The sequence below is a fragment of the Fonsecaea monophora genome (assembly GCF_001642475.1).
Source record: "Fonsecaea monophora strain CBS 269.37 chromosome Unknown Scaff5, whole genome shotgun sequence".
NCBI lineage: Eukaryota > Fungi > Ascomycota > Eurotiomycetes > Chaetothyriales > Herpotrichiellaceae > Fonsecaea > Fonsecaea monophora.
The window spans coordinates 633,715-647,575 of record NW_019173936.1 but is presented as its reverse complement, the minus strand read 5'-3'; the positions used below and the strand labels follow the sequence as shown (position 1 = coordinate 647,575).

Sequence of the window (13,861 nt, the reverse complement as noted above, 5' to 3'; positions counted from 1 at the left end):
GGTCTGTAGAGGGGCTATACGGTGGATCAACAATTTGTCTGCGGTCAGTGGCGAGTGGGTGGAAACCACTTTACGCGTTGGGAACGCGTCAGTGTTGTGAGTTGTATTTTTTGGCCTTCGACTCGTCAACATCTCAACGCTTGAGCAAACCCCGGATGTGAGCACAATGAGTATGTACACCGGGCTTCTATGCATCTTAAAGCCCACTGACGCTGGCAGATTACGGCTACGATAACCAATATACAACTTCATACGGTGCTCATGGAGCCGCAGACGGTGGCGGCTTCGTGGCTGGAGAGCCTCAGAGCAGCCCTGCTGCAGGAAGGGTACGTCGTTCGCCACGGGTCCTAGACTCAAAGATCATGACTAACCTGTTGTCTGAAGGGAGGCTATGGAAAAGACACTGTCCGCCCGATGACGATTAAACAAATACTCGACGCAGAACAACCCCACCCAGATGCTGATTTTCGATCTGACGGAGAGCCATTCAGCCAGGTAAATCGATCGCATAGGAATCTGAATATTTATCGCTAACGTTATTATGTGCAGGTCACATTCGTTGGCCAAATCCGCAGTATAAGCACTCAGCCGACAAACATCACGTATAAAATTGACGACGGGACGGGTCTCATTGAGGCGAAACAGTGGATTGACGGAGAGTCAAACAACGCAGAAAAGATGGACGTTGACTCAAACAAACCCAAGTTGGTGGAAGACAGCTACTGTCGAGTATGGGGCAGGTTAAAGGCGTTCAACAACAAGAGACATGTCGGGGCACATATCATTCGTCCTATCACGGATTACAACGAGATCAACTACCACTTGCTCGAAGCCACGGCTGTTCACCTGTTCTTCACGAGAGGACCGCCCCCGAATGCCCAGTCGAACGGACAGCAGAGAAATGCGCCAGCGAATGGGATGATGGGGAATGGAACGCGCCAGGAATTTGCAGCTGACGCCCAACTGGCTCATTGCTCACCATTAGCACGGAAAATTTTCGCAACGCTCAAGAACACACCGCAAAGCAACGAGGGTTTGCACGTGCAGATGATTGCATCTGCAATGGGCCTCTCAACAAGCGACGTGTATAAGGGTGCCGAAGAACTTGTGGCTGCCGGTAAAATCTTCACAACTGTCGACGATAATACATGGGCGGTTCTGGACGGGTGAAGTAGATAAGATGCGGCACTGGTGACGGGAGTTCCACGGAGACTTGGATGATTGATTGTAGGGGAGCGTGAAGGGATCTTTCACCGCGACGCTGTACGATCCAATGATAGGATGCATGGCAACTCTAGGTCATGGGTAAGAAGCCAGAGGAGTTAATGACTGCAAGCTGTTTTCCTTCCATGATCAATGTACGAATACATGTGAGCCGCCCATTGGGGTATGGCTTCAAGTTCGGAGAGATGGCCTTTGGAGTTGGGACTCCAAAATTGTAGGCAGCATGGAAGCCAATTATCGCCCCACGTATCCACTGACAACATTGCATTGTCTGCCTTTACGGCTAAATTCCAGCGTCTCCAGCATGTAAGAGCTCATGTCTGGGGGGCAACGATATGAACCACGGGTAGGGAACGCGATACCGAGTGGTGCGACGTCATTTTGTAAGTGACATAGGTAGGATTCACGCGATGCTGAGGCTCCTTTTATAAGATCCAGGTACCCCAGAACCCCGGGGTCCTTCGGATATTCCACACACGCGTGCAGACGGCATCAATAGACCAGGCACGGCTACGTGCCTGAATTGAAAGCAGAACCTCGTTTCCCAATGCCATGGCTACTCCGACGTTGCCGCATTTCTTCACATCCCTGAACAACCCCTTGGTAACCCGATCCGATGTTGTGCAAGCCTGCAAATCACTATTAACCCCTCTGTTGCCTTTCTTTTCGCCTGGGAAGACGAGGTTACGTCTCGGGGCTACGGCAACCCGTTATGATGAAGCAGGTGCGCAGCTCGAAGGGTTCACACGACCCATGTGGGGGCTAGGTGCCTTGCTGGCCGGTGGTGAGTCGTTTGAAGGCTCCAGGCTCTGGCTGGAGGGGATAAGGAACGGCACAAATCCTGGTCATCCGGAGTTCTGGGGTTGGTCGAAGGATATGGATCAGAGAATGGTGGAAATGTGTCCGCTCGGGTTCGCTCTCTGTGTTGCCCCAGAACATTTCTGGGAGCCGCTGAGTGAGAGTGAACGCGAGAATGTTCGCAGCTGGCTAGATATCAACAAGAAAGAGATGCCGAACACAAATTGGCTGTGGTTTCGTGTCTTTGCCAATCTCGCATTGATGAAGAATGGGGCAGGGTATGATGCTGAACGACTCGAAGCTGACCTCGACCACCTTGATACCTTCCACCTTTCTGGCGGCTGGAGCAACGACGGCCCACCTGACACCCTTCAGATGGACTATTACTCTGGCTCATTCGCAATTCAGTATCTTCAGTTGCTGTACGCAAAGCTGAATGGCGATCGGGATCCCAGAAGAGCAGGTGTGTACAAAGAACGGGCGAGGATGTACGCGAAGGATTTCCTCCACTACTTTGACGAACAAGGTAAGGGCTCCCAGTAGAAATAGGATCTTGTTTCTGACTTTTCCAGGGCGAGCAATGACCTTTGGTCGGTCCCTTACCTATCGCTTCGCGATGGCCGGCTTCTGGGCTGCAGTCGCTTTTGCAGACCTCGACCTCGAGCCACCTCTCAGTTGGGGAGTGGTGAAAGGCATCCTCCTGCGAAACCTACGATACTGGTCTCAGCAAAAGGACATCCTCAATGGAGCCGGGATTTTGACCATTGGCTACGGGTATCCCAACCAATTTATCTCCGAGAACTACAACTCGCCCGGCTCGACCTACTGGTTCATGCTCTCGTTTGCCGCATTAGCCTTACCAGAGTCACACGAATTCTGGCGAAGCAAAGAAGAGCCATATCCCTCCGAATCGATACCGAAGGTTGTTGCACTAAAGCACCCCAAACACATCGTGGCAAGAAAAGGAGGACATACTTTTCTACTGTCTTCAGGACAGATGTGCCACTACCCCATGAGAGCTGCAGAAAGCAAATACGGAAAATTCGCATACAGCACAGCATTTGGGTATTCCGTCCCTACTGGCGGCTACTTTATTGAAGCCATAGGGGGTGATAACGTCCTTGCATTGTCCGACGACCAAGGCGAGACGTGGAAAGTCCGCAGGAAACCGCTCAACGCAAAGCTGGAGAGTATAGACGACAGCCTGGTGTTGTTTTCTGAATGGAAGCCATGGGCAGGTGTCAATATTGAGACTTATCTGCTGCCCCCTACCGAGACTGCACCAAACTGGCATCTTCGGGTACATCATATCACGACAGGCAGCAGGAGCCTGAAGACGAGCGAAGGCGCGTTTGCACTAAATGGCGTGTCTCAAAAGGATGAACGTGAGATACAACAGATGGACACAGACCAAACCGAAGGAAGACAGGCAGACAACGGTGAAGCAGTGGTGGTGACCAGAGGCGGCGCTGTTGGTATTATTGAGTTGCACCACCACGAAGGTCGTGCCGGCCGGGTATTGGACGAAGATGCGAACAGTAACTTGATGGAAAGCAGATCAGTCCTTCCTAGCCTGGCGATGGATATACCTGCGAATGCGGATCTTTGGATAGCGACTGGTATTTTCGCTATGCCCTCAAGTGTTCCGGACTATCGCAAGAAATGGCAACAGAGCTGGATGCAGCGACCACATATCCCAGACTGGTTGAGGAGCAGAATCGTCTAGAAGGGCTCATCTGGATAGCTTGTGAGGACCCACAACACGCACGAGGTGAAACTGGTTTTGTCAACAACCAAAGGGGGCTGGCAGTACGGAGCCTTCTTCGTCCGGACTAAGTGCAAGATTCTCCGTTACCTCTTGGTTCTCTGGCGGTCCAGCTGGCATCATATGACTATGGCACCAAAGACTCCCGTCCATGGATCTATCTATATACATCGACTCTCTGCTCCACCGTCAACCTGTTTGACCGCTGGCTCCCCAAGCTCAAGTGAGACGTCTGTCTTGTCAATAGCAAACATATTAAACTATATTCGGCAGAAGATTGTACCGAAGCCTGGTGGAGTTGATGGACAATCATCCTCCTTTGCCCCAGTTATGGCTATTTATCCATCAATTTATCCATGATTTGCGGGCGGATCGCCGTCGTCCCGTACCCCAGGTGGAGTGTCAACCTCCAGGTCAGCATCTGCCTGGGCTCTGGGCTCTCCGCATCGCATCTGGTCTGACCTGATGCAGGATGCTACACAAAGGCATTCCCTCCAGCTCCCCAGCATTCCCCATCTGCACCAAGCCTGATTTCAGGCTGAAAATACCTAGCACTCTTGGAGACGGGTCCTACATATCCCCGCAGTTTGATGACACCAAGACACACCACCGCACCACCGAGAGTGGCGACAGAACGTTACAACAGAGCTGGCACCCTAGCATGCTGCGTCCAATGCTTGTTGATGCTTGCACATCTTGTCTTCATGTAGACTGGTGCCAACGACCAAGTGGTTGTCCCATGGCTGAACTATTCGACATTTGGCAAATGTCCGGCCTCTATCATTCCATCTGGGCACGTTCGGTGTAAAGATCCGTTGAGTCTGCCCCATGTGCTATGAAGTCTCCAATAGTTCTCCTAGGAGGAGCTGGAGGTCCGCTGACACGGCAGTGAACTGACAATACTGTCCCTGCGTTTGAGGAGCATCCTTGTCCAACATGTGGCCGTCTGAGAAGGCCGATAGGTGGTTGCATTTAATAAATCCGCCCACCTCACCACATCGCTCGTCCGGTCCTCTAGCATTGAGTGCTCTGCTACGCCGACTCTTCAGATTTCTCTCTGCACTCGACCGATATGTCGTTCCTCAGAAGAATCGTGCACAATGATGCCGTCAAGCTGGACCCTCCAGAGGTCTACAACTGGAGAGTCTTCGCCTTAGCAGCAGCCGTGAGTCACGACAGCCTTGACCGGTGGAGGTGAATTGTACTAAGATCAAGCAGGCCTGTTTCGGAGGCACACTCTTTGGCATGGATATTGGTATCATTGGCGGTGTGTTGACGTTGCCCGATTTCAAGGAGTATGGCCACCCCCTATACAAATTGCTATGACGCTCATTGACCTGCTTCAAGTGAATTTGGAATCACACACAAGTCGAAAATTGCACAGTCCAACCTCTCTGCCAACCTGGTGTCGGTCATGCAAGCAGGCGCTATCGTTGGTGCACTGGCCGCCAATCCATTGGCCGACAAATGGGGTCGGAAGATTACCATTTATGTTGTTGCAACCTTCGCTTTCATTGGGGGTCTCCTCCAGGCTCTATCGTACGGCCATTTATCCTGCTTCTACATTGGACGGTAAGTGGAACAATAGGAGGCCTTGAGTGGTTATGGGAATTGACAGTATCAGGTTCGTCGAAGGACTGGGTCTAGGCGGAGCCACCATGGTCGCACCCACCTATGTTGCTGAGAACGCTCCCCGCGGTATTCGAGGTCTGCTGGTCGGGTTCTATCAGCTTTTCGAAACGATGGGTGCTATGGTTGCCTTTTTCATCAACTACGGCAGTCTGCTCCACTTGAAAGGCCATGCTACATGGATCGTCCCGTTGTCGATGCAGTCCCTGCCCCCGTTCCTCCTCTTTGTTTCCATCTTGTTTTGTCCCGAAAGTCCTCGATGGCTCGCTTCTCAAGACAATTGGGACGATGCCTCCAGAATTCTTGCGAAAGTTCGAAACCTGCCGCCCACACACCCCTACGTGCAAGCCGAACTTCTCGAAATGCAAACACAGCTGGAAGCTGAGAGAGGCCGCGCTGGCGGTAACAGTTACTGGGCGTTGACAAAAGAGGCGTGGACAATTCCTGGAAATCGCAAACGAGCGATCATGGCGATCGCGCTGATGACGGCTCAACAATGGACTGGAACCAATGCCATCGTGGGTGTTTTGCATCTTCCAGCGCGAGGTGGTCCAGCTGACATGATTACAGAATTACTACGCGCCGACTATCTTTACCGATCTCGGCGTTACCGGAAACACACAGAGCCTGTTCGCTACTGGTGTCTACGGCATCGTGAAGATGGGTTCCTGTGCTATCTTCATCACCTTCCTTGCCGACACTCTCGGGCGCAGATGGTCGTTGGTCTGGACTGGGCTGTTCATGTGGTTCTGCATGTTCTATCTGGGCTTTTTCGTCCGATTCGACGCCCCCAAGCAAGGTGCTCCTATATCTGGTGCTGGGTACGCTGCATTAGTCATGGTGTATCTCTATGCAGCAGCCTTCCAATTTGGCTGGGGCCCTGTTTGTTGTATGTAATCTACCCATCATATGCCAGGTGATGCTAACTGTGTCGGCAGGGATCTATTCATCTGAAATCAGCACTCAAAGGCTCCGAGGCCTGATTGTGTCATACGCTGCCGCGACACAATGGGTTTTCAACCTGGCTGTTGCTCGAGCTACACCCGTCATGCTGGATACTGTGGGCGCAGGCGGCTATGGTACATACTTTATATACGGCTGCTTCTGCTTCACCATCGCCATCGGAGCCTACTTCCTGGTGCCTGAGACCAAGGGGGTAAGTGGAAACCTTCCAGCGATATCATTTCTTAGCTGGCTGGGTGCTAAAATTCTGATCAGATTTCCTTGGAACGAATGGACGAACTGTTCGGAATGACCGATTTTAGTGGAATTGAGGATGTCGGAGTGGCTTCGCACAAACACGATGTCGAGGCCATCCACGTCGAGGTCAAGTGAGGCAGCGACAGGGACGGGTCGCAACGCAGCGGTCGTCTATCGACCTAACAGCAACGTGGGCCTTGGAGTGAAAGTATCATCGCACTTCTCCAGTCTTTCGCTTTTCTCAGGATGCACCTGAGCTGCAACTCTTCTCACACATAACCCTGCGACGTTTCGAGGTCGACCAGATTGCTCAGTCGTTGCCCACCATGTATCCCACCGTCAGCCAGCTTTTTTAGTCAAGTCGTCGTCATGAACCATACACACGGATCGATAACAGGTGACTGGAAATGATATAGTTGCCAATATCTGTAATGATATCGAATGTCTGATGTCTGCAGCTTTCTCAACGTCAAGTCATTCTGCCAAGATGATACTATATAAAGAGTATATACATACGAGGATAGTAGCGGACTATCCACGGATATATCGATTTGTTATGAAATGGCGGTTGTCTTATCTCTGACAGCAGCTGAGGGCTCCCTCTATCCCGCCTCTTATCCTGGCTGGCCCCAACGGAACTGCGGCAAATGGGTCGAAGGTTTGATCAGCGCTTGCATACTTGTCCTTTACGCCAATTACTTAAGTCAAAGGGTCATACTATCCCTCCAGTCCTTGAAAAGCCTACAAACACAGCTAAGTGTGCTCGATTCGGGCAAAGCTTTGCCTTACCAACGCCCTGGCCAACAGCCCTGGCACAGCTCTCGACCTACGAGCACTCGGACATAGTTGGTCACAAGGGCGGATGTGCGGAAAAGATCAAAGTGCACAGATATCCCACGCAAGTTGACCACTCATGCCCTTGCACAAACTTCTGCCGGATCAAAAAGGAACGAGCAGATGATCCAATCATGCCCCCTTGATGCCCCCCAAGTTTCGCCTCACTCCGTCTGCAACCTATTTTCCTGCCTAAACCTCAACGAGCATGTCGATGCGTTGGACCCCGTGACCCTCCCCTCTCGCTCATGTCCTTTGTCCTCCACTCACTGATACCAGGGTGGAGCTGATACAAAGCACCGTACATGGTGCAGAGAGTGGCAGCCGAAGGAGAAGGAGAACCTGGACACCCGCCACTGCTGATGTGAAGGCTTTGGCTGCATTCCGGCGGACAATAGCGTGGGGATCGAGTCAACAGCAATCCAACGAGTCCGTGGGTTGCTGACTGAATTACGTCGGCTTCAAACCATGTCGTCCCACGAATACAAGCACTCATCCAACTCTGTCCTACCCTGGCGATTGCGATTGGCTTCTCACCACATCGTTTCCGCCAAGTGGCACCCAGGAACCTTGCCTCGCGTCTCCCCATCTTTGACAGGTTGATAAACTCCCGCCCGCCTTCCCAGCATATAGGAGACACCTCCGCCCTTCTTCTGCTCTACTCCCAGCCTCGAGGCCTCGTACAAGATCACTGAATTGTCGATTTTCGACATATCAGCTGCCTGTGTCGCGACCTTGAAGATTCCACAGCCGCTTGCACAGCTCCCACGCTCGATACTCAAGTTCAACCGTCGAACCGTCGTGCCACACATCCAACCGCCTTCTGTGCAACCCGCGAGCTCAAAACGAACTATCTATACTGCCCTCCTAGCTCTTTGTCTCTGCATTGCTTCTTGCAAAGTTTAACCCCTCAGACGTATCGTACGCTGATGTCGGTTGATATACGCAAATCTTGCCCTAGCCTCCGCTTCCCATTTAGAAGCGACACTGTCTCTACTGCTCAGCTCTGTTCCGAGCATACGGGCCATTCTACAAGACCCCTTGATCGAGGTTGATCAAAGAGTAGGTTGACCGACTATGTTTGACCTTTCGACTAAAGCCAAAGAAAGGACCCCAAAGAAGAGAAGAGTCCAAACAACTAGAAGCTGCTAAACCCAAACCCTTCCAGTATGGCTCTTCCCAGTGCCGCCGTCCCCATGCTTGACGCTGCAATCGTTCGCGAGAAACCAAGCCCGACCGCCGTTGCAAAGGCCGCCCCAACCGCCCCAAACCCGGATCAAGTCCGTGTTGTCGCTCCGCACGAGTACAAACATGCTGCCGCATGCTTGGCCGAGGCGTTTCGCCTTGACAAGATTGTTCGCTACGCCATCGACACTCCGGATCGCATGGATATGACGGAAGAGGAGCGCTTCGAATTGCACAAAGCCTCCATGGAGTACGTCACCTATGCTCATTGTCTCCAGGGACTGGTCTTGACGGTTGGTGAGAACTTTGATTGCGTTGCTTTGTGGCTGCCACCGGGTAAGAACATCGACGACTGGTTCACCATCCTCCGCAGTGGCATGTGGCGACTGAGCTGGAAGCTTTCCAAGGAGGGCAAGGCGAGATTCTTCGATGAGTTCCTGCCCCTGTTGCATCATACTAAGCAGGAAATCTTGGGAGAAAGGGACAACAACTCCTGGTATTTGAACTATATCGGTACCAAGCCGGCAGCACGTGGTCGTGGTTATGCCCGAAAGCTGATTGAATATGTCACCAAGATGGTAACGTGGCGCTCACTAGAGATTGATTTTGCTGGTTGACAGGCTAACGGAGACAGGCCGATGCTGACGGGATCCCGTGCTACCTGGAGAGTTCACACGATATCAACATCATCATCTACGGCAAGTTGGGCTTTGAGCTGCGCAAGCACATCTATTTGCAACGCGCTGCGGGTATGGAGCTGAGGATGGATGTCATGGTTAGGGAGCCGGTGGATCCGGAAAAGAAGGATGAGAATGGCAACATCGGGCAGTGAAGTTGGGCTGAGGATGAAGGGGTTCTTGGTGCAAAGAGCATAGCGGCCTCATCGCAGGACTGCTGGAGCCAAAGGGGGAAATGAATGCTTGGGAATCGTGAGACGCAAGATGGGAATAACATGGGGTTATCCAACTATTGCTACACTCGTTTAGACACACAAGATGCAATATCTGCTCTCTCACTTGCGCACTTCACTGCTCTCCATTCTTTGTTTAGTGATCAGTAGGCGAGAAGGTGGTAAGGCTGAGGAGATAGCCTTGTGTATGTGTACCACAACAAAGCCGCAAGGCTGAGGCGGAGCCTTGGGAACACGTCACTCAAACTGCGGGTTCTCAAAACTCCTTTCATTGTCAACACACAACAAACAGTCCACATTAGTCGCATTCGCATTGTAACTATACAGAGTGGCTTCATTTATCTTTTGTACATTATAGATCCATGAGACTGCATCCTTGAAGATTCATTACCCCAATCCCACGCCGCCGCAACCATGGAGTCGACCACTTCGAGATGATCACCCGTCAACGACGTTGGACTCGACCGCCTGGGTGATTGCACGCCAACGCAGCTCCTTCGTCTAGTACCGAGACACCTTTCTTCTCGTCCTCCTTTTCCTCCCATGCCCAGCTACTCAAGTCCTTCCTCCTCACCTCCCCCCACTCCGTCACGCCGTCGAATCCGCTCATGCGCCCGGACATGCGAGCGTACCTGCTGCGCCATCGCCACCTTCTTTCCGCTAGCTTTTGTGTATAGTATAACAACATGGGCAGTATGGGTGGTGGCATCGATCGGCTTCGGATCTCACAAATCAAAACATGTCTGGTGGTTGACACAAGCCATCTCGTCGCTGGGGATCATCCTCTACACGCTGGCCAATTGGTCATACACGGTTGCCGCCTTTACGGATCCCGGTTCACCTCTGAAGTCTCCCGACAAGTCATCAGATCGAAGTCAAGGGAGATACTCGATGCTCCCAACTCACGAGCCTCCCACCGATGCGGGTCAGTTGCAGAGTATCACCGTTTCCTCCACAGGAGCGCCTAGATTCTGCAAAAAGTGCCATACCCCTAAGCCGGACCGGACACATCACTGCTCTACTTGCAAGAGATGTGTCTTAAAGATGGATCATCACTGCCCTTGGCTGTCAACCTGTCTCGGATTGCGGAACTACAAAGCATTTGTGCTCTTCCTCATCTACACATCTCTGTTCTGCTGGGTCTGCTTTGTCAATGCTGCATGGTGGATGTGGAAAGAACTTTTCGAGCAAAGTGGCTATCTGGACGAAGTGGCACCCATCAATATTATCCTTCTTTCTGTGATTGCCGGTATCATCGGCCTGGTCCTGAGTGCGTTCACTGGCTGGCATATACATCTCTGCATCAAGGGCCAAACTACCATTGAGAGACTCGAGAAGACGAGATACCTGAGTGGTGTGAGGACTCTTGTGGAGCGGAATCGCCAGGAGCATCAGTTGAATCACAGCAGACGCAGCTCCGAAGGCGTTGCAGGTAGACTACAGCGCGCGGGGGAGCAGTTTCTTGAGTGGAATGCCAATGCTGTTCCCGGGGCTTCACGGTACGAAGAAGGCGAAGAACACACCTCACCCGTCCCAAGTGTCCGTAACACGACACAGCGTGATGCCCCGTATCCTCAAGGTTCAGATCAGTCGGCCAATCATCGTCCTCAACGACCCGACGTGTTCGACGACACCCCAGCCGTTCGTGCATTGCGAAATACTTATTCCCACATGGAGGCCGTTCGCGAGCGCGAGAGATACTCACAATACCTGGATGACCAGGAATCCGAAAAAATGCCCAATGCATTCGATCTTGGCTGGCGTCAGAATCTTAACCACTTGTTCGGACCGAATCGGTTTCTCTGGGCTTTTCCAATATGTAACACCACAGGTGATGGCTGGCGTTGGGAAGTCAGCCCGAAATGGGTTGCGGCGCAAGAAGAAGCGGCGAGGAAAAAAGAGCAGAGGCTCGCGGCAATGATGGATCATGATCACTATGCAGGACCGATAAATGGAAGAGGCGGTCGTGGCTATGGGTATCAAGAGTACGAGAGCGACCGGGACCGCGATTACGTCGTCAACTTTGATGGACCCCACGAGAACACTGTCCCACGGCATGCTGACGAGGATATGTACTCCCGCAGCGCCATGTCCATGAAGAATTTGCCTCCAAATCACAAGAGTGCGTCCTCCACGGCAGATCTGAGCAAGAGGAGACAGCGGAGGGATTTTGACCAGGACGAACCTTTTGAGGTCAGCAGCGGCGACGACTACGACAGCGACTCAGATATTGGATATGACAATAGAGACGACCAAGACGATGCAGAGCGAGGCTGGACCAGGAGAAACCGTGCAGGACGAGGAAGATGATTGTTCGACGATTTCATCTTGTGTATCTTGTGCATATCTATTGGGACTACCTGGTTGGGGGCCCACAACGGGTCCTTTGGATAAATACGAGTACAGACGACTCCTCGCGGGTCTACACGGGACGGCTCAGGCACGGGCTTTATGTTATTATGCGGTCGCTCATGAGCGCAATGCAGGACTCTGGAGTGTTGAATATGGGATTGGATTGGATTGAACCGGATTGGATCACATGGGAACGGAATGCAATGGGATGGGATGGTATTGTATTTTGGGTACCCAACAGACTTAGCTAGCTGTTCAAAGCCACAAAGGCGAGAATGAAAGGAAGGGGCCTGCTACATTGCTCTAACCCCCTCAGTTCTGTATTGTACGTGTACTTGTACTTCTGCTTGTGCCTGTACTTGTAGTTGTACTCGCACCTGTCTATCAGTAGCCAATCCTAGGTACTTTACCTGAATATGCAGGAAGTTGTCTTGCAATTGGTTTCCAGAGCTAACAGCCGAAGAAGACAAGAGCAAAAATCTATCTCCTTAGCAGCTGAAGTGGATCTATATTTTACACATACTCCGAACTGTGCTTCGTCCATTACCGTTTTCGTTCAGGAAACAGAGCGAGGCTGCTTTAATCGGGCACGTGACGCTGCATTGAGGAGGCCCGGGCCGAGTCCGGGAGAGCCGTTTTGGGAGCCACGGCAGAGTAACGGGGGAGCGCTCCCGAGTACTGGGGGAGCCACGGTGAGTGTTGCCTAATGCCCATTGCCCATTTGCAGACGCCAGTTCCGACTCAGGTAGAAAGTTGCGGAGTACGAGGTAGTAATAGAGTGTTCAAATGTGCCTGTTTTGGTGTAAAAGTGGTGGTTTGATGCCAAGCCGGCAACCAACTTGACCAGTGAGTGAGGTGATGGTGAGGAGCTGGGGGTGAACGTGAGTAGAGGTGGGGGAGGAAATTGGCTATAAACAGGGGGCGGGCCAGACATGTCTGCCCTTTGTCTGATTCAATCTAAGAAAGTCACTTTGGAGATTCCATGTGCTCGGACATCTTCTCTCACACACGCGCCCGTGGGGTAGGGTAAAACTGCGAGGCTTCCCCCCCTACAACATGGCAGCGTTGCCCAAGATCGCCTGACTACTCATTTCCACCAACGCTCCCGGTACCAGCAGCTGTTTGACCACGACAGCCGTGACCAAGGGCCGGTTCGTGCCGCAGAAATCGTCCATACACTTCATGTACGCCTCCGTTTGGCTTTGATCGTTTGCGGCATCTCCAGAAATGTACAACGTCGCCGAAAAGACCGCGCGCCAGCCAGCCGTCACTCCGGCCGCGTGGAGAGCTTTCTCCGTGTTGACAAAAGCCAATCGGAGTTGCTTGGCAGCGTCGTCGGGGTAGGAGCCATCGTTTTCACGACCAAGTTGCCCCACAATATGTACAACTTGGCCATTGACCGGGAGGACAGCGGCGTTGGAGAGATGCAATTGCTCCGCGATTTCTGTTTGCGGGCCAGCGGGGTTGAAGTAGCGGACGCCGTATTGATTGATGGGACATTTGTATTCGTTCGACATTTTCCTCTGCCGTGTCTTTTGGGACGCAGGATTTGTTTCACCGATGGGGGGGAGACGTTCGAGGATGCTTAGGGTGTCGGCGTGTTGGAAGGGGGGTTTCATATGAGGAGCCAGGACATAGGGAGGGCAAAGAGTCTCACCTTTTTGTATCCGCCGGGGATTGATGCTTGCATCAGCCCAAAAACTATACTCGGAGCAACAACACGCCGTCTGTCCCCCTTCCCCTTCTCTCTTAAAATCGTCCCACGGTCGGTGTGAGTTACCTCAATGAAGAATAAAAAAAAAATTGACTTGTGCCTCTTTCGTGTCTTGTGCTATTGACTTTACGATGGAGCAGTGGGGTTCAACATTGGGCTTACGGTCTGACCAAGTGGTGTGTTGCTCTCCAGAGGGATGGCCGCCCCGGTTCTCTGGAGAGCCAATGCAGTAGCGATTGGCCGCATTCAT

At 52.2% G+C, this 13,861-nt stretch overlaps 6 protein-coding genes across 6 annotated transcripts; 5 read left to right on the top strand and 1 right to left on the bottom strand.

Moving 5' to 3' along the window:
- Positions 1-166: 166 nt before the first annotated feature.
- Positions 167-1,170, top strand: AYO21_01485 (hypothetical protein; the record flags this gene model as incomplete). The annotated part of the gene is made up of 4 exons (XM_022651468.1): positions 167-170; positions 220-326; positions 385-495; positions 550-1,170. 4 exons carry the CDS (start codon positions 167-169, stop codon positions 1,168-1,170), a joined length of 843 nt encoding a protein of 280 aa, XP_022516441.1.
- Positions 1,171-1,776: 606 nt separating this feature from the next.
- On the top strand, positions 1,777-3,748 carry AYO21_01484 (hypothetical protein; the record flags this gene model as incomplete). Its single annotated transcript, XM_022651467.1, has 2 exons — positions 1,777-2,548; positions 2,595-3,748. The coding sequence occupies 2 exons, from the start codon at positions 1,777-1,779 to the stop codon at positions 3,746-3,748; spliced, it is 1,926 nt and encodes a 641-aa protein (XP_022516440.1).
- A 1,111-nt stretch (positions 3,749-4,859) lies between these two features.
- AYO21_01483 (hypothetical protein) lies at positions 4,860-6,751 on the top strand (the record flags this gene model as incomplete). The annotated part of the gene is made up of 7 exons (XM_022651466.1): positions 4,860-4,952; positions 5,006-5,082; positions 5,135-5,359; positions 5,412-5,934; positions 5,987-6,305; positions 6,355-6,572; positions 6,635-6,751. The coding sequence occupies 7 exons, from the start codon at positions 4,860-4,862 to the stop codon at positions 6,749-6,751; spliced, it is 1,572 nt and encodes a 523-aa protein (XP_022516439.1).
- A 1,868-nt stretch (positions 6,752-8,619) lies between these two features.
- Positions 8,620-9,467, top strand: AYO21_01482 (hypothetical protein; the record flags this gene model as incomplete). Its single annotated transcript, XM_022651465.1, has 2 exons — positions 8,620-9,213; positions 9,270-9,467. 2 exons carry the CDS (start codon positions 8,620-8,622, stop codon positions 9,465-9,467), a joined length of 792 nt encoding a protein of 263 aa, XP_022516438.1.
- A 686-nt stretch (positions 9,468-10,153) lies between these two features.
- AYO21_01481 (hypothetical protein) lies at positions 10,154-11,855 on the top strand (the record flags this gene model as incomplete). The annotated part of the gene is made up of 2 exons (XM_022651464.1): positions 10,154-10,173; positions 10,223-11,855. The coding sequence occupies 2 exons, from the start codon at positions 10,154-10,156 to the stop codon at positions 11,853-11,855; spliced, it is 1,653 nt and encodes a 550-aa protein (XP_022516437.1).
- A 1,091-nt stretch (positions 11,856-12,946) lies between these two features.
- AYO21_01480 (hypothetical protein) lies at positions 12,947-13,414 on the bottom strand (the record flags this gene model as incomplete). Its single annotated transcript, XM_022651463.1, has 1 exon — positions 12,947-13,414. One exon carries the CDS (start codon positions 13,412-13,414, stop codon positions 12,947-12,949), a length of 468 nt encoding a protein of 155 aa, XP_022516436.1.
- Positions 13,415-13,861: the final 447 nt, after the last annotated feature.